The 26,379-nt window shown below is 33.7% G+C and overlaps 2 protein-coding genes across 4 annotated transcripts; both read right to left on the bottom strand.

Annotated features, from left to right (window-relative positions):
• Positions 1–575: 575 nt before the first annotated feature.
• Positions 576–18,225, bottom strand: LOC100186808 (centlein). Its single transcript, XM_002122300.5, has 30 exons — positions 18,041–18,225; positions 17,693–17,823; positions 17,085–17,236; positions 15,851–15,976; positions 15,529–15,583; positions 15,015–15,137; positions 13,691–13,861; positions 13,440–13,543; positions 12,881–13,028; positions 12,365–12,474; positions 11,932–12,004; positions 10,657–10,779; positions 10,019–10,095; positions 9,549–9,710; positions 8,977–9,116; positions 8,304–8,472; positions 7,673–7,891; positions 7,191–7,368; positions 6,513–6,690; positions 6,175–6,213; positions 5,819–5,973; positions 5,315–5,395; positions 4,833–4,979; positions 4,468–4,574; positions 3,850–3,949; positions 3,420–3,575; positions 2,583–2,768; positions 2,374–2,465; positions 1,328–1,550; positions 576–833 (listed from the first exon to the last, which is right to left on the bottom strand). Exons 1-30 carry the CDS (start codon positions 18,063–18,065, stop codon positions 711–713), a joined length of 3,873 nt encoding a protein of 1,290 aa, XP_002122336.2. The 5' UTR covers positions 18,066–18,225; the 3' UTR covers positions 576–710.
• An 854-nt stretch (positions 18,226–19,079) lies between these two features.
• LOC100175793 (demethylmenaquinone methyltransferase-like) lies at positions 19,080–24,654 on the bottom strand. Of its 3 annotated transcripts, none has more exons than XM_026834302.1 (5): positions 24,261–24,651; positions 20,386–20,538; positions 20,061–20,172; positions 19,506–19,626; positions 19,080–19,401 (listed from the first exon to the last, which is right to left on the bottom strand). In XM_026834302.1, the coding sequence occupies exons 1-5, from the start codon at positions 24,331–24,333 to the stop codon at positions 19,156–19,158; spliced, it is 705 nt and encodes a 234-aa protein (XP_026690103.1). In that variant the 5' UTR covers positions 24,334–24,651; the 3' UTR covers positions 19,080–19,155. The 3 variants fall into 3 exon arrangements, with proteins under 3 accessions (XP_026690103.1, XP_002125769.1, XP_002125839.1); XM_002125733.5 differs by lacking the exon at positions 24,261–24,651 and adding an exon at positions 20,936–21,065 and having other exon boundaries at positions 19,083–19,401; XM_002125803.4 differs by lacking the exons at positions 19,080–19,401; positions 19,506–19,626; positions 20,061–20,172; positions 20,386–20,538 and adding exons at positions 21,978–22,287; positions 22,387–22,507; positions 23,561–23,672; positions 23,876–24,028 and having other exon boundaries at positions 24,261–24,654.
• Between the last annotated feature and the right edge of the window lie 1,725 nt (positions 24,655–26,379).

Below are 26,379 nucleotides of genomic sequence, written 5' to 3'. Positions count from 1 at the left end.
GTTTTAGAAACAATGATTCTTCGAGACTTAAACTACGTGTACTATATAGATGCACGTGTATATAAGCGTACGGTAATTAGCCTGCACCTAAATACGTTTCAACGCCGGTATTGGATTTTAAAGACATAATAACATGCGATTCTTAGGTAAAACGTTTCAACAAAAATAACAATACGCAGCTATGATATCCCAAACACGTTCCTATGACTCGTCTTGTCCATTTTATCGAATTCCGTGACTTAGTCACTGATACCGGTCGTTGTTCTGGGGTAGTACAGGTAATCTTTAAGCTCATAGGTTCGTTGCAGTGTAAATCAACTCCGTATCAACTTGCTTCAATACCGTGACATACCGGTAAACATGGTTCATGCGGCATGAATGTGTTCTGTCCGTGACAACGAACTGTTCGCGTGCAAGTCACTTCGCAACTCGCTATCATTAAATTTCCTGATCCCGTAAATCATTCTATCGGTCACTGACAGTACTTTACTTGTGATAAAAATGATTCACTTTTAGCGGGTTTTCAGAATCGCTACTACTCGGAAATGAGCCGTACAGACAATAAAATGACGTCATTCTTACGATAGAGGTTTATTTGCGTGATTTTCGATATAAAAATAAAGTGTCATGTTCGACTATATAGGTAAGAATACACAACTAATGGAATGAAATTGCTAAGAAACACACTACTTGATATGAAGATGCGAAAATTACTGCTTGCTCACTTTTTGCTCGATATATTCGACTTGCAAGCGACATCTATCCTCAGTCAATTTAACCGCGTCCTGTATTTTGTCCCACAGTAATCGACACAATGACTTGGCAAACGGTGGCTGGAAAGTTTAGTCAATATTGAAATTATGACGATAGTGGGCGTGTGTGTTTGTGTACGCGTCTCATTTACGCGTGAGTGTGTATGTTTGATTATGAGGTGTATGCTGTACTTTCAATAAAATATTTGTGTAAAAAAGAACATTTTTTGACCAAAAACAGCATTAAATGATAACTACAAATAATAATAATACACGTTCGTGAAATTACTCGCTCGGCGGGGAAGCCCCCCGGTGTATAAAGGAAAGTTTATGACGTCACAAACGAGGAAGCGAGTTACAATGAACGGTTTCCGGACTTCCGTCGATTTGGTCATAACGTTTGTGACGTCACAGGGAGAAATATTTTAGACAAAAATGAAAGATTAGTTGAATGTCTCATTGTGTGTTAACTTGGATGATACATATTTTTTTTTCTTAATTGCCTCGAATATCATATTTTAACAAATAAGGAAAATTAAAAAAATTAAAAAAAACAGAGAAAACTAAAAACTCACATTTTCGCCGGAAATTTTTTCAACTTTGCTCCTCCAGATTTGATCAGTCTTCGCTGAAAGGATCTTCTCTTCGTTCCACGCCTCCTGATCATCATGATGACGGGAAGAGGAATCAACAGGAGTCATCAGGTCCTCAAAGTCAGATCGAGACATATTGAGGATGTTGCACGCCACCGACTGTGCGTGACTCATTGAAGATTTTTCCGGAGATGGATAACCGTTTCTGATGCGCAGAACATGATTTAAATCAGAGTTTTACAAACTAGGGGTGATGTAACGGACTTTGGGGGTCGCTGAGAGTATACCAATTTTGACACCGAGTACTGCATGTATTATATAGTAGGGTGGGGGAAGATAGAGCACATAATACCCAAATATCCTGATCGTGTTTTTAATAATTAACAACGGTCTATGGGAGTCATGAGGATATAGTTTTATGATTCATTGAATGTTCTTTGTTTACTACTAAACGGGACGAGAAAATGGAGTTAAAAGGTGTCCCATCTTCCCCCATCCTACTGTACTAATAACCGAAAATGGCCAGAGAAAATTTGGTTGAGATAAAAAGGGTGCGAGCAGAAAAAGTTTGAGAAGCTTTGGTTTGAATATTTGGCAAAAACAATCAGTATAGAAGTTATTGTTTTTAAGATGTTGCTTAGAAAAGAAATGTGTAAGATAAATAATGTTGGCTTAGATGTACAAAATGTTTGGTGAATACATTTAGATAAATTGAATCTACATGCTGAATATGAACTGCTTATGTAACCGGTAGCTAGAATAGTTACATAACACATATCATAGTTACTACATGGTAAATACTAAATATAAACTGTTATGTAACTTTTCTAGCAATAATTCCCTCACATTGCCTATGGCATTATGACAAATTTGAAACACAACTGCAAATTAGAACTTTTGTAACTAAGTGCGTACATATAAGACACCAAATAAGTCTGTAAAGAAACGTCAACACAAAACTAAGCATTCAGTAAAGTGAACTCTACTTGTATTTAAAACTTAGCATTCAGTCTTATAATGTAATTTACCTGGTTTGTGCCTCAGCTGCCTGAGTAGCCTTCTCCCTGTATAACGACCCACGTTGTTTTACCTGAAGCTCCATTAGATGTCCTGATAGATTCTAATCAAAAATATTATGAATTTTTAAAACGAAATTGTGAAAAAGGCCACAATTTAAAATAAACACTATAACTACTAACACAAATCGTGGAATTATAGCGATAAAATTAATCAATACCTTTACAAAAGTTGAAAATTCCATCAGTTTTTCTTCCGATTTTTCGAGTTTTAGTCTCAGTTTCTCGATAGCCTGCTCGCTACGATCGGCAAGCTTCTGTAGTTGTTGGCCTGCTTCTTCTTCTATTCGTGAACTCATGCTCTCTGCTGCTAGTTTACTTGATTGAAGTGCACTAAGTTGCTCACTCTACATAGAAAATAAATCATTTTTAATTATGAATAAATGAATGTAACTTACTTTATCCTCGCGTGGCCAGAAAACGATTGTCGTTATAACACGGGTGTACTGTTTCATACACCTCGTGCCAGCTTACGAGTTACTTTATGGGTGATTATTTTTTTGTTTAGGATTACGGGACAAAAACCCACAAAACTTTGGTGGTTTTACCTTCATCGATATTATGTACTGATATAAAAATTATATAAATTAGCAATATCGACAAAACATCACTCATCGTATATTAGAAATGTTTACAGAATCTAGTTAAAATAACTGTGGTTGGGATTAATAATGCTTATTGTATTTTGAGCTTGTTTAAGAAGTGTTTATATTAAAAAACGCAGCTATAAGTTTAGTTATTTAATATGTAATAACTAAGAACATTCAAAGAATCATAAAACAAAGAGGAAAAGAAAGAAACAAAGAACATTTTAAACAATCATAAAACCGTATCCTCGAGACTAACATATACCGCTGTTAATTGTTTTTAAAAACACAATCAGGATATTTGGATATTATGTGCTAAAGGTGTCCCATCTTCCCCAACACTACCATATAATGACATGCATTATAATAATGTATATGCTGTCTGAATCATTTTATTAAACTGAATGTTACCCTTTTATCAAGTTCTTCACGTGACTTGTGGTACATCGCTTCATATTTAGCTTTCTCCTTGGTGGCTACTTGCACCTGTCGTCTCAGTGATTCTATGTGTGTCTTCTTATGAGCAAGATCTTCCTCCGTGTGCTTCAACTTCTCTTCTGCATCATGCTGCAACATCCGGACATACAAGAAGTTAATATTGCACAAAATATAAAATAGACTTAAATTTGGGCCAAACCAAAAAAGAAATGTTAAGAGCACAGAAACTGCAGAAAAATAGCGCTATAAAGTGAAGGACAATCATACAGTGAAACACTTTGAATATTTGAAATAAAAATATTAATTGCGTAAAAACAGCAAATATTAAAGGAAAAATTTATTACTATAGTAAAGTTAATTTAGCAGCGGTCATAAGCTAAGTTAAGTCATATTAACAACATACCAATTCAGTAAATTCTCGTTTATTTTTCTGTTCATAATTTTTAATTTTTCCTCGAAGTTCGTCGATCAATTGTCTCTTCATTGTGATGTCACGCTCCAATCTGGGGATGAAAAAAAAAACAAATTTATCAGTTTTTTTGTGTTTTACTCAAATTAAAATACAGCTTAATACTTTGTTTTGAAGTATTTAATTACATTACGTAAATATTTCAAAATAAATGCAAATGTCAGGATAGTTATTTTTGATTATTTAATTAAAAACATTAGTTTATATTGTAAATACACAGCAAGAAATACTCCCATAATTTAAATTGGACATGACTTTGGTTTGTTATAATATTTAAAAAATGCTGTGTAAACATATGACTACTGCTGATTGGTATATAGTAGGGTGGGGGAAGATGGGACACCTTTAGCACATAATATCCATATATTCTGATCGTGTTTTAACAGTTAACAACGTTACATGGGAGTCGTGAGGATATGGTTTTTATAATTCTTAGAATGTTCTTTGTTTACTACCAAATGGGACGACAAAACAGAATTAACAGGTGCCCAATCTTCCCCCACCCTACTATGCCACAAAATCACAGATGTAAACATGCAATATTTCATCCACCTGGTAAACTTATCTTTCTCAGCATTTGATTGGTCAGTATTAAACTCAATAACTTTCTTCTGATCTTTTATGTTTTCATTAAGTCGACTTACTTCTTGGTTGGCATTCTGAACAGAAAAAAAAATTAAACTATTACATAAACTAAAAGAAAAGATGGCTACAGCAACTAAATTCACTACATATTAATATTTTATAGGATAAAACACCCAATATATAACATTATAATATGATTTACAATAAAACCAGTACCCAGGATGTTGGGGTAATGGGCCAATTCTGGCCTAAATCCTAGGACCCATAGCTTGCCATGCTGCGGGACCTCAACCACAAAGAATAGAAATAGAATAGAACTACATGAGGAATACCTTGAGTTTATTTTCCAACACCCTGTACTCGGAGTCCGTGTGGACTTGAGGTTTAGGTTCGGTCTTCTTTGACTCGGATAAAGCCTCTTCCAACTCATCACGTGTCCTCTCCAACTTCCGGACATCGTTTGTGAGTCTCTGGATCGACTGGATGCAGGTGGAGGTAAGATAAGACAAAAAATACAAAATCTATTATTTTTTTAAAATATAAAAATGTATGAACTTTTTTTAACCAAAAAAATATGTAAAATTATTCATTGATTTGCAAAATACAGAAATACTTTTATTTTAAATTTGGTTATTTTAAAACTTGTATATTTACCATTTACTCATCCTGTCGTATAAAATGACAACTTATAAGTAATTTTATAACAGTTAGTTGCTAAAGTGATATATATATTTTATACAGGACTTAGTTATGTGTGTACATTTAATTTGAGATTCAAGACTGTTTTGCCAAAACATGATACACAGTTACACACCTGTTTCGCTGATTTTAGTTTACTTTGACAAACATCGAGGTCAGCTTCAACTTTCTCGCATCTCTCCTTTTCATCGTGAAACTTTAAAATAATAATATTAATGCAAGTTAAACAACATTTTATATTCAGTATAAAAGAAGTCATGTGAACAGAGGTGGGCAAGAGTTAGGACCAGGCTTTCAAAGTTTTCGTGACACGTACCTATATCATGACCTGTTACAGGAAGCCAAATTTTTATAAACTTCTATTTTTATACAGCACGTTTAAGGGCGTTTGCACATCTTGTTTTAACAAGGAAAGTTTCACGACCCAACCAAGCCTATTTTTACTCTACTGCAACATTATACAAAGAAAAAGCCCTGGTAACGGCATAAGTTTGGCCACTAAAACTAAAAAAAACAATACCACCACCTAAAATTTGATATTGTGTAAAGCTATTTAAAATATCAAAAAGCTAGGTTGTAAATTAAATATTGTATGCTTGTATTATATTGTATTCCTAACCTTCTGCAACACAGCTTGTTTTTCTGACCTAAGTGATGAACATTGAGTTTGTACGGTTGATAACTTTTGTCGTAGTTTATCCAGCATTCCCTGCCCAGCCCTGTATGTTGTGGTTGATTTCTTGATTGGCTTCACATCATGTTTCTTACCAGATGCTAAAATAATTTTGGAGATGTATAAAGTAGTACTCCCATGTTATAAAGACAGCCATTTTCCGGCCAAGCGAGGATAAAGTTACATTTAATAAGTCTAGTTTAGTGTATTCGGACACACAACAGAGGCAGACACTACAGAGCATTATATAAAGTTGAACATAGTGATACCAATGTAGATATATATTAACATAAAAACACTACCTGCTGCTCTATTTTTGTCTCCATGTTCATTTTCTTTACCTGTGTTTAAAAAAACTTTTAAGCTATTTTATATAAAACAGCAAACGGTATTTTATAAACAATTACACATCCTTTAAAAAATATTCCAGATGATCATCATTATGGCTGTGGCCTGTGGATATTCCTTCTTGTGAAATCGTTAACTGCTCAGTTTTCAGAGGTTAATCGATACAAGTAAGGCCACAAGTAATACCGCTGATATTTATTCATGTGTATGCCCAATGACCTAATAATAAAGTGAACTATCTGCTAGCAGTTCCCCGAATAGGTTCGATTAACTTTTCCACAGCCCTACGCACCATCGTTTCTCCGTGAAGCTCTAACGATTGATCTTCCGAGACTATTTGTGATTGATCTTCGTTCTTCCTCATCATCTGTGGATGCTCCGGAAGTTGGTTCGGTGAAGGAGTCGTGATGGAAGTCTTCACCCAGCATCCTCCGCATCTCGTTGATGGATCGATTCAATACATCACGATGCTGGGGTAAAAAAAGGTTGGAAAAAATATTTAAGATCAAGATTTTTCTGCCATATCATAACATAGTGGACACAACTTCTTAAACAACTGTTTTCAACCACAAAATAGGATGCCAATTTATTTGGTTAGGTGACTAACTTAAGTGCATTAATTGTATATATATATATATATATTTATATAGCACTTAAGGCCATTTGTGCTTAAATCGTATATAATTCATTTTAAGCTTACTTAGTTGTGTAAAATACTGTTGAAGAAATTGGTCACAAAAGCTACACTATATAGCTATACTTAAAATTTAGTAAGTAATTATAATGTTAAAAAATACCGAAATAAACCATTTTATTCAAATTGTTGCTAAAAACTTCCAAGCACAATACAAATTCAAATTTCCCACAAAAGGCATATCTTTATAGAATAATATATAGAATATTTGGTAGATCTTTATAGAATAAAGATCTACCAAATTCAATCTAATGTATAAGACCACATAAAACTCACATGTTTAGCCATAGGACTCGTAGTAGCATCAACTTTCTCATGTTTTGCATGGGATGATGGCATAGGGACATGGTGGCTGTTTGGAATCTCGGGTTCAATTTCTTGGATTTCCTTTTGTACTTCCTCAAATTCAATTCTCATGTTGTTTACTGTTTCTCGCAGTTCACTGTTTTCAGACCTACAGAGATTTGGTTTGACAATTTTTAACAAGCAAATGTTTTGCCTTATACTAACTAACTACTAAGACATTTGTTGTAAAAAAAATTTACTGAAAATTCCAATAGAATAAACCACTAAAATGTAAAATGTAATAAAAAACAATAGACAAGCTTGCAACAAGGGACATTGTACAAACCAGTAGGTTAAGATCAAGAAAATGAAAATACATTATTCAAATCCTTAAGAAATTTACAAACTCTTACCTTACCATAAAATAGGACAATTTATATGCAACAAATTATAATTAAGCAGTTCAAACTTACCATAGAGATGAATTCTCATTCACCACAACTTCATTCTCGCTCCTTAATCTTCCAATCTCCCGATTCAAGTCATCAACATCTTTCTCCATCTTTATGCGAATATGATCCATCTCTTCAAGTTTGTGACGCAAATCTCCGTTTTCGTGACGAAGCTTTGTTCCGCTCTGGCGACTTTCGATGACGTTACACTTGACTGATTTTAATTCTTCTTTTAATGCTCTGAAAACAGGATAACAAAAGTTAATTTCGAAAAGAACTATCAACTCATGATGGTTTTAGTATTTTAAAGTAAAACTGGTTCCTTTGAAAATAAAGACAATTGTGTTCATATTAAAAATAAGCAAAAAAGGGAAAATTATTGGAATTAATGCAAAACTTTGTCACGTAAGTAAAACACATTTTTATTTGCCATGTTAACTCAATATTTAATTTCTAGATAAAACTGTACATATTTGACTTTTTTTCGTTTGACCAATTTTTAAAAGACTTTTTAAAAGACAAATAAACAATAAAACAGCACCCTGGGTGTTAGGCACTGGCCCAATTCAGAGTAAAATGGCAGATCCCAAAGCCTTGCTGTATAACTTCAATATATAGAATCTAAAAACAATCACCATTAAATAAACCAAACCTGTTATCTTGCAACATTTTCTCTCGTTCCCTTTTAAGGATGTGATTATCCTCGGTGAAGTTCTCCAATCTCTTCTCTAGGTTCTTCACCATCCTCCTGGAGGACTTTACATCTTCTCGTGATGGAGAGTGGGAGGATTTCTTAGGAGTGCTGCTCAATCTATCTGTGGCTGTTAGGGGGTTGTTGTTAAATATATAGTAGGGTGGGGAAAGACATTAGAATAAAAAGATGTTCCTATCTCCCCCACTCCATTATACAACATGTACAGTAGGGAAGGCCCATGTTTTATTGGGTCATTTCACATGAAATAAGAAAGAGTTTCTTATAAAAAAATACAACATACAAACCAAACTTAATTCATAAGCATAAAATGTATAGGCATTTTTAAGATATGAACAAGCACGCACTTATTTCAAACAAAGGTTATTTAATTTCATTCTTTTAAACATGTTTAATTTTATACAAAACGTTACCCAATTTAAATGACTTATAGTTCAGTGTTTATAAACAGGGAAGCATAGTAACATCATTTCACATGGATAAATTATATGGAAAATATGTTGATGCACCACAAAGCTTACGAGTAAATTATAGTAAAAATCAAAAAAATCAATTTTTGGTTCACTGTAATTTCTCCAAACAACACAAAATTTAAAAACAACATAAATCAAACCATTTTTTCTTGAAGTAGATCTTAATTTAAATGCAAGATCATCTCTTTCTTGTCTTAAACATAAATTCTCATCTTGGAAAGCAGCTCTATCCATTGTGTATTGGACACGGAGGTTATCTAATTCTTCCTCCATAGACAACCTATATAAAAATAAGTTTTTTACACTTTATTTATAACAAACTTAAAACCTCATATATAGTAGCCTAGGAGAAAATGGGACACCTTTAGCACATAATATCCAAATATCTTGATCGTGTTTTAAACATTTAACAACGGTCTATGGAAGTCGTGAGAATACGGTTTTATAATTCTTTGAATGACTTTTGTTTACTGCCAAATGGGACAAGCAATTAGAATAAAAAAGTGTCTCATTTCCCCCCCTCGTCTTAAACATATATATATATGTTTGTGTCAAAATTTTCCAAAATAGTTTACACAATATGTTATGCAGAAAAACCCATATGTTGAAACACTTGCTAAATCTATACAAAACACATACCAAAACTAGCACATACTTTGAGAACTTGAATAAAATACCACTAGTCCCATTATAACCACACTACAAAACTCACTTGTCCTGCAGCAAAGCTTTATTTTCTTGCTTATAATAAGCTAAATCATTCCACACTGAATCGGAATTCTCGTGTCGTAATTTACGAGGATCCATGGTAGGTGGTGGACGATGTTTTCTACGTTTGGGCGACGAGGTTTCATTCAAACCAGATTTTAAAGCCCTGAAGTGAATTAACTCAATACATAAACTTAATAATTGAAAATACTAAATAGTTAAAAGCAGAAGATCATTAATATTATTTTCTATTTTAATAACAATTTATCCTGTTAACTTTGATGTGTTAAAAAAAAGACCTTTAACTATTCTTATATTCCAGATTTTATTCGAATTTAAAAAAAAAATATGGTTTGGTTCACATTAAAACCAAAAATAGGGAAAACAAGTGAAACACCATGCATACAAATACTGAAACTTTAGAACCACAGTCTTGTCGAATTCAGGCAACTTACGTCCATCTTTATTACTTACTTGTAGTCAGCTTGTAATAAATTAAGTCGATTTAAACGTTTGTTGTGAGCTTGTTGTATTTCTCGAACTTCTTCTTTCTGTGAAATATTTTTAAGACATTATATAGTGTGAGCAACCAACTCTCTAAAATGAGAGATAATATGGAAGCTTGTCCAACAACCCTTTTAGCGATACCTTATAAAACTACAGGTTGCACGCGGTTGCAAACGGTTGCAGATATTTTGGTTATTTCGACTAGAAATGCTTCGCGGCCAAGTTCAAAAGATGTCAAATGACCATACGAGTGTAACAAACCAACTTTTGGTCCGATACCTCGAATGGTTTTTGAGTTATGGTCAAAAAAACATGTGGCCGCCTAGCGTTGCTGTTCGAAATAACCAAAATATCTGCAACTGTTTGCAACCGTGCGCAACCGTTTCAACCTATAGTTTTATTAGGGGCCCCTTTTTAGCCGAAATAGTATGTGTGATCTATAACATTTTAATATTCAGTTTTCCATTAGATGTTTAGTAATCTTTTTTTAAAGCTGCTGCGTGAACTGTCCAGTCTACTTTTTAGTGTAAATGGTGGTAACAAAGCACAAATTTAACATTAAAAACAAATTATGGTAATCATTTTTAATATAATCTTTGTCCTGCCTTTAGTTCAAGCATGTGGTTAGTTTGATCAAGTTTAGTTTCAGTAGCTTTCAACTTCTTATGTAACAATGATAATTGTCTGTTTTGTCCACATGGTGAGAGAGATCTACACCGAGTTCGACTCTGCATAAAATATTTTATTAGTTATTAAAATAATAAATCTTGAGCTTGTTGGTATAATTCCTAAATTGCAAAAGAATTTGTTTTTATAGAAAATAGGAATATTTTTGCCGAGAAAAAGTTAATTTGAAAAAGACACTTAATATTTGCTGAGACCACAGTGTTACTTTAAACCAGGCGTGCCCAACCCGTCGACCGCGGTCTACCGGTAGTCCGCGGCCTATCTCAGATCGACCGCGACAGGTGTAATAAAAAAAATCAAAAAATCTGCTGTCGCGTTATAATTGCCAAATCATTAATTTTATCAATACTTTGTACAAAAAATACGGACCGTGTTAAGAGGGCGTACCTGTAGGCAGCAGGCAAAAATTCAAGATGACGACTACTATGAAGTAACAATCGGAACAATGGCGATTATTTTACAATAATTTCCTTAACCTGGTCTGCATGATTTGTACACTAGTAACTCTCTGTGCTTCAAACTAAGTATTTTTGACTATATTTCCCTAAATTTTAATCCCTTCTGACTTTTGACAAGCGATCGCAACAAACGTCAGTAGCATGGCAGAGAGATAACGAGCCAAGACCTATCATTTTATCGCTAAATAGGAGGACGATTATTTTTTCCTGTTTATTCGTATTCAAAGCCTGTTTGTTTAATATGCAACGCAACGGTACTGTAGGGCAAAAAAGCAAATCAGGAGCAGCACTTTAGAACAGTACACGGGACTATGAGAGGGATTTTCCTGCAAAAACACAACTAAGCTCCGCTAAAGATGACGTGTGAGGTGTGACGCAACAATTGTATGTGTGACGTTTTTCGTTTGTTACATTTCAGTTAGTTTTGGTAACGAAATCATTGAAATTTGTGTAGTAATTAAAGTAGTTTTGTTGCTGATAAGTTAAAACCATGAGCATGGTTCATTGAACCGCTGCAGTTGCTTATACAGGGGATAAACGCATACAAGAGATATTTCGGCATACGTTGACGCTAGCTGGTAGACCGCGTGCAGTTGGTTAGTTGAAAAGTAGATCTTGGGTCAAAAAAGGTTGGGCACGCCTGCTTTAAACAAATTCAATTAATTTAACAAAAAAACTTTCTTTAAATTTTTTGAATTAGAGGCTTGAAATATGAATTAATATGTATTATGCAACCTTTGCGTTTGTTCTTCTTTCAACAATTGGTGAAAATGTTTGATCTCCATGTTCATATGATGGGGATGGTGACCTATTCATATTGTGATAAATTATTCATGAGTCATGATGTTTATATAAACTACCATGAACAAAAGCCAAAAAATATTATTAAGTGTTACTATTAAGTTTAACCACAAAGCTCAGTCACACATCTATGTTAAAGGCAGACACATATTAAGTTCCAGTAACTTACATTGTAAATGAAAAGTTAAACAATTAGTTGGTGTTGGATTTACAGTGTACCAGATACTTTTGTTTGTTAAATTAGAAAACAATAAAAGCTTTTCCAAGAACTGATACTTTAATAAAAAATGACATTTTTTGACAAAAAGAGTTTTTTGACAAAGAACTATATTTTATTTCTGCTGGAGTTAACAGAATAATTTTTTACCTATTGGATTTTAAACGGTTATTTAATCTTCTACTTAAATGTTCAATTTCTTTCCTTTGAGCACGAATTTGATCTTCTAAGTTGTCAACCTTGTTTAAGTCGACATAATCCTGTTAAAATATGTTTCGAGTCAACAATACATTGTGTATATGGTGATTCAAGTAAACCTTGTTGCAAAATGTACAAAATAATTAAAAATGGCATTTATAAAGTAAACAATAGTACTGCAAAAAAATAAATGCTAATAATAAAAGAAAAAGCAGATAAAACAAAGGCTTTTCTAAGAATTTAAATTACTTCAATTTTTTTAACTTTTAAATCTTGTGTCTATTAATGAGTTAACAAATAGGTAATTTAATGAAGCTTCCTTTTTCCTCTGATTGAGAATTTAAATTACCCATTAGTGATCACTGAATTTGAACAATTATTGTTAAGTGTCTTGCCCGAGGACACACACTCCCACAATGGTGTCCCACTTAGTTTCAAACTGTTAGAACACAATAACATTGAACTTACATAAGCACCAGTTGAAGCCATGGCAATGGACTTCTTAATTTCTCGTTCAGCTTTTCTTAAAGCTTCTTCTTGGCTTAAAACTCTCTCTTGAAGTTCTTCTATCTCTTGTTTATAACTCGTTGATTCTTTGTTCAAATTCTTATTCTCTCTGTGAAAAGGAATCTTTGTAACTTCGTAAAGGTTATGATAAAGTGTATGTATATTACTTTTATTTTCAGTGACAGACTTTTTAATATTGTTCTGTTTGTGTAAAGGAATCTTTGCTTATATTCTTAATATAACATGGTTGGCATGAATAGACATCAGTACATCACTAATTCTCATTGTTTTACATTCACTATAACTTGAGAAGGATTCTGATATTTAAAAGCATATGTATATTTCATTTTTTAATAAATTTTTTTCAATCCTTTGCTGACAATGTAACAATGAAAATCTCTTAGCATACAAATACAATATAAGTGATGAAACATTAAAAATCCAGTAAATACTTTAAAATTATACAACAAACTGAATTGTCTTACATATGCATCAAAAATAAAAATCTTGTAAAACTTACTTTTGCAGTTTCTTGTTCACTGACTGTAGTGACTTATTTTCATTCCTGTGTGTTGCTTCTTGATCAGAAATTAGTTTTTGAGTGTTGGTGTTTAGTTCTTGCAACTATATTAAAAAAATAACTTGACAAATATAAAAACAAAAATAAATTCTTTATTCAAAATCAGAAAAAAAAAACTTTAAAAAAATTACGCACTTATGCAGTATTTTGTCCAAAAAAAACATAAAAAAAATCATTTTAAAATGACTAACTTGAGCAATTAGTTCCTTCTGTTGCTTGCTATGTTGTTTCAGTTGTTCATAAGCTTCCGTGAGTTCCAACAAATTCTTTTCCTGCAAACTTTGTTCTTCTGCAGTTAAACCATCTTTCACAGCTTCGTATTTTAATCGATAAAGTTCTACTTCTTTGTACAATTCTTCTTTCTAGGATTTTCAATAAAACATCAATAAAAAACAAAAAAAAACAGCAAAAATACCACAAGATTAAACAGATTTGATGAACAAAATTGATAGAAACAATGAAAAAAAATACCGGCAAAAAAACATTTACAAAAATCTATATTAAAGGAAGTAGGCTATCAATTAAGCGTTTAAATGCTACACCTTACATAAATAATCTCGCATTAAATAAATATAAAAGGACAGACAGTGTGCATTAATACACAACCTGTACAATATTACATGTCTGTCCACAACTGGCCAATCAGAAACAGAAACTATTATTTTTATATACACAATACACCAAATTATTATTAATTTATTGCCCACTATTCTTTACTTTAACAGATACATATAAACTCAGCATACTGAACCTAAATCTCTGTAAATCTAACTACGTTATGTTAAAACAAACACAACAGTGAGCCAGCAATCCACGATAGTACTTAACTAAGTTTGAAAACCAACTGAATAATAAAGCAGAGGTATCACAAACACAAAACGTTTAGAAAAAAATTTGAAAACTGTTGACAGTCTCAACACTGTTGTATATAGGCAGTGAAACAACTAGCTTAACTTAACAAGGCAGATACTAGAATTAACTTGTTGTTGTATTGTTCATGTTTACAGTAAACAAATTAACAATGCAGTCTAGTTAGATACATGGTTTACAATTGGCATTTTTCTGTTTACTAGGTTTAATAAGAAAATCAGAAAAAAATGATGATAAAAATATAGTGTGACCTATTTCTATTTGAAAAATGAGCTAAATTTTAATATTTTAAAATGAAATCACATAATTGACAATTATGTTGTTAAAATATATGTATATATTAGTATTACTATTACTGCGTAATAAGCCTGAAAAAAACACAAGTTAAGAATTACACACAAAAATGCACTGCCTTTTAAGCTGCTGAGTGGCAACTACCAAGATAGTAAATTCAAGAAAATATAAGCAAATAAAAATGTTAAGTGACAGGAATGTTACAATGGATAGCATACTAAAGGACTGGGTATTTGTAGCTATTTAGGCACAATAACACTTGTATTTAAGGGATTGAATTTATGCCTGAAATGCTGTGACAACATAATAAGTATGTTTGAACAATAGGAATAAAATACTCCAGAATTTTACCTCAGCTGTCATGTTCTTAATGGTTTGTTCCTTTGTAGATATGCTGGCTTCAAGGGTTTTGCATCTGTGGGCCATATCACCTTGTACTTGAGCAGATGCTAATTTTTCATTAAGATTCGTATTCTGTGGAACAAGGCAAAATAGCATTTTTATTTTTTATATTCAATTTTTTCTCATTGTTTTACAACTACTAAACAATTACATTTACCAATTTTGGCAATTTTATGACATTAAAATTTTATAATCACTAATTTTATAACATTTAAATTTTACAATCACTAATTTTATAACATTGAAGTTTTACAATCACTAATTTTATAACATTGAAGTTTTACAATCACCAATTTTATAACATTGAAGTTTTACAATCACTAATTTTATAACATTTAAATTTTACAATCACTAACTTTATAACATTGAAGTTTTACAATCACCAATTTTATAACATTGAAGTTTTACATTCATTAATTTTATAACATTAAAAATGATGCAGTGTTATTATGGGAAAACTAACCTTAGCCATAAGTGAGGCTTTTTGTTGATCAGCATCTTCTAGTTTATGTTGCAGCCTGATAATAAGAAATTGAATTGGTAATAAAGTAAGATTTAACAAATAATATTTCAACAGTATAGGTAAGTAAAATATGCCATGATAGAATGACTTACAAAACATGTTACATATGAATATACACTGAATTGCTATTACTTTGGTACCTGTCTAAAAACAAAAAATATGTATAAATTTAAAGGTATTGTGTATTATAGTGACTGTATTTATTAAGAAAAATACAAACACAAAATTTAGCATTTAATTTGTAAAAAAACATGGTACTTACTCTTCTAATTTGTCTCTAGTTTCTTGCTGTTGTAATTTGAGCTGCTGAGTAAGTGAGGCAATCTGGTTTTTCAATGTCCGACACTCTGCTGCATGTGTGTTGTTGTTGCCTTCTGCATCTACTTTCCTATGGATTATAAACATTAAGTAAAATAAAAAAATTAGTATACATATTAGGGATCAGCTGAGATCTAAACTATTCGGATTCGGCGAATCCGAATATCTACGGTCCAATATTCGATCGAATCCGAATATTCGATGACGTCATTTAACATAGTTCAATGCGGTGAAACAAACAAATTTATTTAACCGCTGTATATCCATTTCGTTTCTATTGGTAATGTTCTATCGTAGCGTTATCTGCGCGCCGAGAAATTAATTAAAAACCTGTCTATCAACGCCGGCCGAGTGCCGATGAAGGGCGACACATCGCTATTAGTCACATGACATCAAAACTTAATCTAGATTTTTTACACTTTCATATAGAATCCAAAATTACAAAGTTGGCAGATTAAAACGTTGTATTGACGAGTAGATGTCTAGTCAAGAATACGGTCGAATTTAATTCACATTTTGTTCTATGATACTATAACTGTAGCCAGGCATGTAAAATGTGCAAACCGTGACAGTTTTGTTTTTATAATTTCTAAAGTCGAAAATGGTAAAATCTACGCTTTTTCGAGTGCGGCACTTAGGTAATAGCAGGAGCACGAGCGCTAATGACGTCATTAAGAAGAAAAGACGCACGGGACACGTTAGGTTTTAGTCGGAAGGCGCTGCTAATCAAAATTGCATAAACAAGTGGTTTCCGATCAAACGAACACGTGGTTCACGATCAAAGAGGCCGCACAAGACACGAGTTTCGTGAATTGCAGTGTTGCAGAATGTTGAATTCATGTAAACATTTTTTTAAACAAAATGTATTTATAATTATTACGGGACATTTTGTAATGTTAAAATTAGATAATTTTACATTTTTTCGCTTTTAATTACGAAATTATGCGCAGAAACACTGTCCACTCATATGTCTGTCCCATGTATACTGCTTCTTGTTGTAAATTTAGTCTAATGCTACTAATTTTGACAATGGTAATGAAAAAATAAAATATATGAGTTTTATGACACATCAAACGATTAATGTCAAAAAAAAAGACTTAACACAGAAGCATTTTTTTACAAAATTATTACAAAAAATTGAAAATATAAAACTAGAATAAAAAAATGATTCAAATTACATTCGCATCAGATCTTCATTCTTGCTTTGTAGCGACGCAACAGTGGTTTGTAAGCCATTTATTTGCTCATCTTTAGTTTGCAGAATGTCAAGAACTTTTCTGTCTTTTGCCTCTGCTTTTTCTTTCTCTCGTTGTAGAACCAATGTAATTGCCTAAAGAATGTTCAAGAATCAAAGTTATATATATTTGTATAACGCACTGTAATGTATTTAATTACTTTATACTTGAAAAAACAGTGTGCAGTGAATATTCCCACCCTAACACACAAAGTTCTTCAGAAATATGAATGTAAATGAATGAATGAATGTAACTTACTTTATCCTCGCGTGGCCGGAAATGACAGTCGTTATAACACGGGAGTTCATACACCTCGTTCCAGCTTACGAGTTAGCATTTATGTTACTTTTTTATTTTTATTTAATTTTTTTTTTCATGTATGGCTGATAATTTGGACAACCCACTAGTGACTAATGAAAAAACTTTAAAGCCATACGAAGCCGTCAATAAAATAGAGGAAGTGATGTGGTCAACAAAAACTCACCCAAAAGAACAGAACTGACTAAAGATGTGTCGAATTATAAATTTGGACACAAAAATATATTATTTACCTGTGTTAAATCAGGGGAAGAAACTTGTAATCGTTTCCACAGTGACCAAACAAATTCTTTATCTGCCTGACATTTCTGTAGCTCTTCCAAAAGGTTGCGGTTTTCTGTTAAAAGCTTTGATAGCTCTTCATCTGAAAAAAATTAAAAACAATAGTAAGGGACCAGTGTGCCTTAAAAATAATAAACTTCTTTAGAATAGTAACCAACATTAAGCTTTACATTAAAATTTTTATTGTGAACACACAGACGTTCAGGTGCATTTTAGTGCCTGCTGCCTGTTATTATTACCATTGAAAAGTATGATACACGTGCAAAACAGTTTCTCTTATAGGCTACTCTATGTCTTACCTTTGCTTTTCAATAAATGTTCCATGGTTTTGCACCAAAAGGTTTAGAACAGAGATTTAAATCTTTACGCATACGTTGTATTTGTATGTAATAGACACCACAACCATTCCTAATGCTTTATTTCCGGATATACGCAAGGTGAGCTATTAAAACGTACAATTTTACGTGTGTAATATGTATGAAAATGTATGTTTTAATAAACTACAAGCATGTTATTTTTGTTTATAATCTCCTTGCTAATTCAATACTTTTTATAAAACCCGCTAACTGTTGTCGTCACGCATCAGCGCTGTTTGCTTAGCGACAACAAGAGAGATACTCAAGACATACGTTTATATATGGACTCCGTTTCAACATAGTAAGAGAGTACTATGGTTTCAGGCAGAGTCGTATAAACACCGAGTAGTCCAACTGCCGTCTATGCGTGTCCAAAATAGAGCAAAAGTGGTGACTTTGACAATGGGTTTAAACACGGCCTACTAGAGATAGAGATCTCTAGTAGGCCGTGGTTTAAACGAACTTGTTAAGTTTTGTTTGTGTTTTCCTATTGTGGGAAGGTGTAAAACAGCTTCTATTTATCTTACCAAACATTTTTTAGAAAAAATGTATAAATTTAGCCCCATTAAATGACTAAAATGTCGCAAATCAACCGCTTCTAATTCTAATTTTTGACTTTTTTTGACACAGAAAACAAATAACACATGTTTTTTACATTTTTCAACCTTTAAATTTGTTTTTAGGCCCAAGTTTTTCTGTAATTTACCGAAAAACATACATTTTCCCTATACCTACTGTGTTATTTTGGACCCAAATTGCCGTTCAATTTGTGTTTTACGTAACAATGGGTTGGACTACTCGGTATTTCTATGGCTCTGGTTTCAGGCAGCCAGGAAAAAACTTAAATTTGAACCAAAATAATAGCGTAAACACTGTTTTGGCAAGTCGAATGACCGTCACGCCATACAACAGACACATAGGAAACTATGGGTTATCAGCGACCTTGTATATTAACGCTTTAACACGACCAGGACGCAGGCAATTGTTAATTGCAGTTAATATTTTATTCTTACTATACCGCTACACAATACAGTATTATAATTTTTTCCCCAAGTATTTTAATTATTGCCGGGCTTCTGTAGCACCAGCAAATCGCCATATTGATCTGCATAGTTCACTTTGAACTTATCATCTGAAACTTCATTCCATTTGTATTGAAGGAATGTTTCTCTTGAATATTTCTTCATCAAACCAGCAGCTTCAAGACGATCAAGTTCGCCGTTAAAACGAACTTTGTGCTCTCCGGTATGCAATCTAACTGTGACGACTAGGTAAGAAAGAGGTTTCAAAACCCGCAGAACATCCTGGACAGTAAAAAATGCTTACATTGCAAAAGCTGTTTGAATAATTACAGATCTGCTTGTTAAAGTTAGAATTCAGATTGCTAAATTATTTAATAGCGGTGTACCTCCAGACAATCTGGTTCCATATGATGTATTGTAAACCCACCAACATTGACAACCATGTCGAACGCCTGATCCGGATACGGAAGTGGGTTTGAAGAAGTTAGAAGGTGTTCGGTTGCATCGCTGAAACACACGATATTTTTTTTGCGGAAAAAAGAAAAGAGAGCTTATTATTTTTGGGCACGTTGTAACCCTATAGATTTTTCGTCGAACAATTGTTCTTGTTATTTGTTTGTCATAACGACACAATACAATGAGCTCATGTATTTTTCTGTCATTTCTAAAACGTTTCACATCTGTAACTTGCACTATTAGTTTTAATTGAAGAGCATTTTATATACCTAATAAAACATGCATTTATACTATTAAACTTCTAACCTTCTAATATTGAATAATAACCCAGCATGTAAAGTCTATTGAAAGTCACGCAAACGCGAATATGTTAGCAATGAAGAGGTTGATTAGTTAAAGTTTGCAATACAACATGCGGCCCAACACTTTACAATAGAGCAGATGGTCACAGTGCTATACAATTAATACGAGTTGGTTGATGTTACCTGTATATACTTTTCTCCATTGCAAGCTTGAGCATTCCAGGTGAGCCATCAAGCGCGCTTATTTTACCAGGAAAACCAGCACGGCGGAGGGCGACACCTGAAAGTCCAGTACCTGCAATGGTCCGAAAAACACAGTATTGTGGGGGAGCTGGGACACCTTTCAATTCTATACTTTTCGTCTTATATGATAAAAAATCAAATAATTACAGAACTTTATCCTTAAGATAGATCACTGGTAATTGATTAAAACACAATCGGAATAGTGTATGATAAAAGTGTCTCGTCTTTTACCACCCTACTATAACAAAAGTTTTGACGATGCTACCTGCTCCAAGATCTAACAGTTTGAAGTGTTCCATTTGTTCACGTGATACGAGCGAAGCTGCTTTTTGTGCAGCAACATCAGCCGCGGTGTACGTCATACTTTTCATGTCAATCTCCCAAGTTTCCCAATTTTCGTTGTAATATTTTTGTGTAGCTTTAAAATTTTGAATAAATAAATTTATTCTTTTAGGTGTATATGGTAGAGTGGGAAAATGGAACACCTTTTCATTCTAATTTCCTATCACATTTGGTAGCAAACAAACAAAAAACTTTCAAAGAATTATAAAACCATATTCCTACGACTCCCAAAGACTGTTGTTAATTGTTTAAAACATGATCAGGATATTTTGCTATTATGTGTCAAAGGTGTCCCATCTTCCCCCACCCTACTATGGTTACAGTCTTACTTATAGGCTATTTATATTTGATTAAACATTTTTTGCCTTATAAATACCGCAAGAAGATTGCAATAATGATTCAATTGTGTATCAAGTTATTACCTCTTTGAAAACTTAAATATATATTGAAATGTACCAAACGTATGCATTTACCTGCAGGACTGTCATCAGCAGGGGATACATTAATTATCCTTCCGTACGCTTCATTCAACGGTTTGTTGGCCATGTTACTTTTCTAGTAAACTTTGTTTTATACATTTGCTAAAAGAAATAGGTGTTGGTCATGATGTGGTCATAATTATAGGTTAATAACTTAATGTCTTTTGCAAATAAGAGAGAATACAACACACTGCTGCTCTGTCGTTATATAGTCGCGATGATCAACCAATGCACCCTGTATGTCCAGTTAGTTAGCGCTGTTTGTGAAACTCTAAAATAGCACATGTTGTGCGAATCGCTAAAGCCCTCACACACTTTTTTAAAGTGTTGTTATCTAATAAAAGTTAGATAGTATAAATTCATATTATCACCCCAAAACCGTCATACTATATTGATTTTTGAAAAGTTGAACAATAAATGCTTGAGTGTACCACGTTCCACACCTTACTCAGTTGGTTAACAATTAACCCAACGATAATGATCTATGTACAACACACACGACAGAAAACAACACACTGCACTATCGCTATAGCTACGATTACCAGCGGTAATGCTCGGTCACAGGCTCGATACTATAAGCCTTACTCTGTATACGCTTTGCTTATAGCTACGAGTCCGAATATGTAAACCGACCAGCCTCATTCAAATTATTACGCAATGTTTTGGTTTGACGAATCACTTCCCGTGATGTTTCTGACTAAACAGTGAAAATGCAGTCAGTATTTCTTAGCAGCTTTGATAATGTACACAATGTGCTTACATAATCACAACTTTAAATTCAATTTGTTTGTGTATCTCTGTTGTAACGGGCGTTATATTGTGCATGCGCAGCGGCCAGAATAGCATAAATATATCGGTCGGAACGAATATATCACGACAGCGGCCATAACCAGTTTTTTGATACAACGAATAAAGTTTATAATACACAACAGACACATAGGAAACGATGCGTTCCCAGAGCCTTTATACATTCCTTTTGATGAAGTATACGTGACCTTAAGGGAACGCTTTAACATGACCAAAACGAAGGCAATTGTTAGTTACAGTTAATCTTTTATTCCTTGTGTACACATTATTGTTTATTCCCTATAAATATTTTAATTATTGCCAGACTTCTGCAGCACCAGCACATGTGCGTATTGATCTTCAAAGTTCACTTCGAACTCATCTGAAACTTCATCCCATCTGTAATGAAGGTACTTGTCTCTCGAACAAATTTTAATTAAACCAGCAGCTTCAAGCCGATCAAGTTCGTTGTAAAAACGAGCTTTGTAATCTTGCATATGCCTATCGAATCGAACTGTGGCAATTAGGTAAGAAAGAGGTTTTAAAACCCTCAGAACATCCTAGAAGATAAAAAAAAAACTGTTTTAATAACTACGAACTTGATTATTAATGTTAGAATTCAGATTGCAAAAATATTCGGTGACAGTGTAGGCCGGTACCTCTAGACAATCTGATTCAATATGATGTTTTGTAAATGAACTAACACTGACAACCATGTCGAACGACTGATCCGGATACGGAAGTGGGTTTGAAGAAGTTAGAAGGTGTTCGGTTTCATCGCTGAAATACATAAAATATGTTTTTGTTGCACGAAAACGCAAAGAGAGCTTATTAGTTTTGGGCACGTTGTCACCATATAGATTATTCGTCGATCAATTGTTCTTGTTGTTAGTCATAACGGCACAATACAATGAGTAGCTTATGTATTTATCGGTCATTACCAAAACATTTCTCATATATAACTTGCACTTTTAGGTTTATCTGAAGAATATGTTGACCTAAATATATGCAAAATAACAAGAGATTAAAGATCTAATGGGGGAGCACGTATTAAATTAAGTAGCATAGTATTAATTAATCCTTTTACTACAACGGTCGACTACGCTCGATCAAAAACAAATCAGAAGTAATCAACAAAGCGGTTTTCAGTCGCCGTTGGTTTATGTGGAGCAGTAGGTAGAATGCATTTATACATGTAATATAACTGATGAAGACTTTATGTTGTATAAGGATTGAGGGATTGGTAAGAATATGTGTAAACACGCTTTGTACAACTCCAGTGCCCTGTGTTGACTTGTAAACTTACATTAGTTAACCTTGTCGTCGCTTAAAAACGTTTTTTTTTGTTTTTGTGAGTTTGGATAAATCGGAATCACGCAGTAATTAAGTAAATTTAGAAGTTAGTGTTATTCATATGATGTTTAATTTAACATAATGTTTCAATTACAATTAATGATAATAATAAGGTATGAAAGTAGTGCATTTAATGCTCCCCCACTTAAATGGTAATAGTTTAATTCAGTCGTGAATCGCTGTGAGGATTTCTTATCTCACCAACACCTTATAACCGCTATGTAAAGTACATAAGGAAAGTAATCGTTAATTAATCGCTAATCATGCAGTTTTAAATTTGAAAATTTAGTCCAAAAATTATAAATATATATTATAACTTGATTTCAATCAAGAGAAAAAATGCTAGATTTAAGATTGAGATAAGTGTGGAAAAGTCGCGTTAAGAAAACAACAACAAGAATAACTGTTCGACGAAAAAGTATCTATCTGACCACTAACACAGTGCTACACTTATATAACGTACGAGTTGGTTGATGTTACCTGTATGTACCTTTTTCCATTGCAAGCTTGAGCATTCCAGGTGACCCATCAAGTGCGCTTATGTCACCAAGAAAACCAGCACGGCGGAGGGCGACACCTGAAATTCCAGTACCTGGAATGGTCCGAAAAATTTTCGCGCGATATCTAGTAGGGTGGGGAAAGCTGGGGCACCTTTTCATTCTATTTCTCGTCCCATTTGGTAGTAAACAAAGAACATTTAAAGAATTATTAAACTTTATCCTCAAGGCTCCCATAGACCGTTGATAATTGTTTAAAACACTATGTCCCTACTATCACCAAAGTTTTTGATACTACCTGTTCCAAGATCCAACAGTTTGAAGTGTTCCATTTGTTCACGTGATACGAGCGAAGCTGCTTTCTGTGCGGCAACATCAGGCGCGTTGTACGTCATACTTTTCATGTCACTCTCCCAAGTTTCACAATTTTCGATGTAATGTTTTTGTGTAGCTTTAAGATTTTGAATTAATAAATTAATTTAAATATTGATAAAATAAATTAACCCTTACGACTCACATATACCGTTGTTAATGGTTTAAAAGATGATCAGGGTATTTGATTAAACGTTTTTTGCTAGCCTTATAAGTTCTCCAAGAAGATTGTAATAATGATCCAATTAAGCATTTAGTTGTTACCTCTTTAAACACTTTACAATAAAAATGTACAAAACGTATGCATTTACCTGCAGGATTATCATCAGCAGGGGATATGTTGATTATCCTTCCGTACGCTTCATTTAACCGTTTGTTGGTCATGTTACATTTATAGTAAACTTCGTTTTATACATTTGCTGAAACGAACAGTCGTTGGTCATGTCTTGTGCAACACATACGACAAGTAAGCCTACAGTACACCGCCCTATCGCCATAGCCGCGATGACTAACCGTGTTGCTCCAGACAACCGTCACAGTTTAGGCTCGCTGCTAATCCTTTGCCTGTATGTTGTCCTACTTCCTATTTCGAACCCGGTTTTTTTACCATACGTCTCAGAGGCCCGTTTGATCAAAACAACTGTGATATGTATGCATCTTATTGAAACGACTTCGTGATGTTTTGGTTTAACGAATCACTTCCCGCGGTGTTTCCGACTTAAAATGCACTCTGTATATACCCCAACATTTTTGGTAACATACATAATGTGCTTACATAGTCATAACTTTACGTTAAAGCGGATACCCTTTAAATTAAATAAAAAAGTACTCATGCTAAATAGGTTTAGGTAAGACCAGACTTTTTTCTCGTCCCATTTAAAAGTATAAGCAAAAAATATTTACAGAGTTATACAGGCAGCAGACACACAGGAAACTGTGCCTTACCACAGTCTTTGTGCAAAGGCAATGCGATGAAATATATACGATATAGTAGAGTGGGGTGAGATGGGACACTTTATCAAACGAGACTTTTTCCCATTTCCCTCACATTGCAGTTTTGTGGGTTTTTATTGCTAAATTTTCAAAGGTTTTCTTTTAATTAAAAAATTTATACCTTAGGGGTTATTGAAGTACAATATGTGACACTTTTGATTTTGAAAATATTTGGCAATATGTGCTTAAGTGTCCCATCTTCCTCACCCTACTATAAGTCTTTCCATTAAACTAATGAGTTTATTTCATTTTAAATTGTTATAATGAATTCTTCACTACTCCAAACCTAGGGTTAGACGCCAGAATTAGAGGTTTGGCATGAACATTAATTGAATTATTGTCATTTTACTGTTTCGGCGACCACCTTGAAAGTAACAACTCTCCTGGATTCCGATTTCCCTAGATTTTTAATATATTATTTTTGATGATAATACAACAAAAAAACGTTGAATTTTTTTTGGGGGGTTAAACCATTAATTGACCCAGTGGCGTTTTAAGATATAGAAGACCCCCGCAAGGCCTGTATGTGGGCCCCCTTCTTTATCACTACAACTGGTGACCAGTAAAACAATTCAAATCAAACTGCTACATGATCTCACCAAAGAGTATTCTTTGATCTCACTATTGGTGCAAATAGACGTGATTAAAGGGGGAGTACTAACTTGCGCAAAAAAAATTTGGCTTAAACCCCTCCCTTTCTACTGTAAAATCCCGTTTTACAAACTTATTTAAATGTTTAAATTACCACGTAGGCTACGTTGTCATGTTATTGGGTTACGACGGCGAAGCTTATTTTGCGACGTAACACGGCCTACTAGAGATATCTCTAGTAGGCCGTGGACGTATAGCCCCCACTGAATATACAAGATCGCTGGTTGGGTTATATGACTCCGTGCTGATCCGACTCCATATACAGGCTTCCGCGGGGTGCTATATCTACTGTAGTACTAATTGCTTTTATAACCAGAAACCAAACAGTTCATGATATCTTGCTATGTTTTATTCCTTTTTCTGGTATACAAGTACACGATACGGTATCGGGCAAAAGCTTACTTGACGGCTGGGCAAAGGCTCGGAAGAGCCCGCCATGAACCTAGACTGACCTCGAGGTCTCAGTGCCGATAGTGGTTTCTCGTTATTAGTTATTGTGTTAGGGAAAAGGCGAATTATATAGCGGACAGAATCACGTGACAGCAGTGTGACGTCATGCGATAAAAGGGAATCGATTTGGGCCTGTCATCGGCTGAACGGGATGTCATTAACCTCGTTCAACGGGGGGTTTGTTTTCATGGGAAAGTCTTTTATGAGATAAGTCGTATCCGCACTGTTGGCATTGATTAATTAAGTATTGGGATTGGGTTATGTGACGTCACTTTAGGCGTCGAGTTGCAACAATAGCTCCCTTTCGGCAATGAGAAATTGATATGTGGGTCTCAT

The sequence above is a fragment of the Ciona intestinalis genome, chromosome 4, assembly GCF_000224145.3.
Source record: "Ciona intestinalis chromosome 4, KH, whole genome shotgun sequence".
NCBI lineage: Eukaryota > Metazoa > Chordata > Ascidiacea > Phlebobranchia > Cionidae > Ciona > Ciona intestinalis.
The sequence above is the reverse complement of the archived record's forward strand: the minus strand, read 5'-3'. Positions and strand labels throughout refer to the sequence as shown.

What these genes read in the sequence shown, in the direction of transcription:
- LOC100175793 (XM_002125803.4), bottom strand. Translation starts at nt 24,333, where the DNA reads ATGACCAACAAACGGTTAAATGAAGCGTACGGAAGGATAATCAACATA. An exon ending in TGCTGATGATAATCCTGCAG is followed by an intron (nt 24,029 to 24,260) that starts GTAAATGCATAC and finishes AAAATCTTAAAG; the next exon opens with CTACACAAAAACATTACATC. An exon ending in ATGGAAAAAGGTACATACAG is followed by an intron (nt 22,508 to 23,560) that starts GTAACATCAACC and finishes TATGTATTTCAG; the next exon opens with CGATGAAACCGAACACCTTC.
- LOC100186808 (XM_002122300.5), bottom strand. Translation starts at nt 18,065, where the DNA reads ATGGAACATTTATTGAAAAGCAAAG. An exon ending in AGCTTCACGGAGAAACGATG is followed by an intron (nt 6,214 to 6,512) that starts GTGCGTAGGGCT and finishes TTTTAAACACAG; the next exon opens with GTAAAGAAAATGAACATGGA. An exon ending in AACTAAAATCAGCGAAACAG is followed by an intron (nt 4,980 to 5,314) that starts GTGTGTAACTGT and finishes ACCTGCATCCAG; the next exon opens with TCGATCCAGAGACTCACAAA.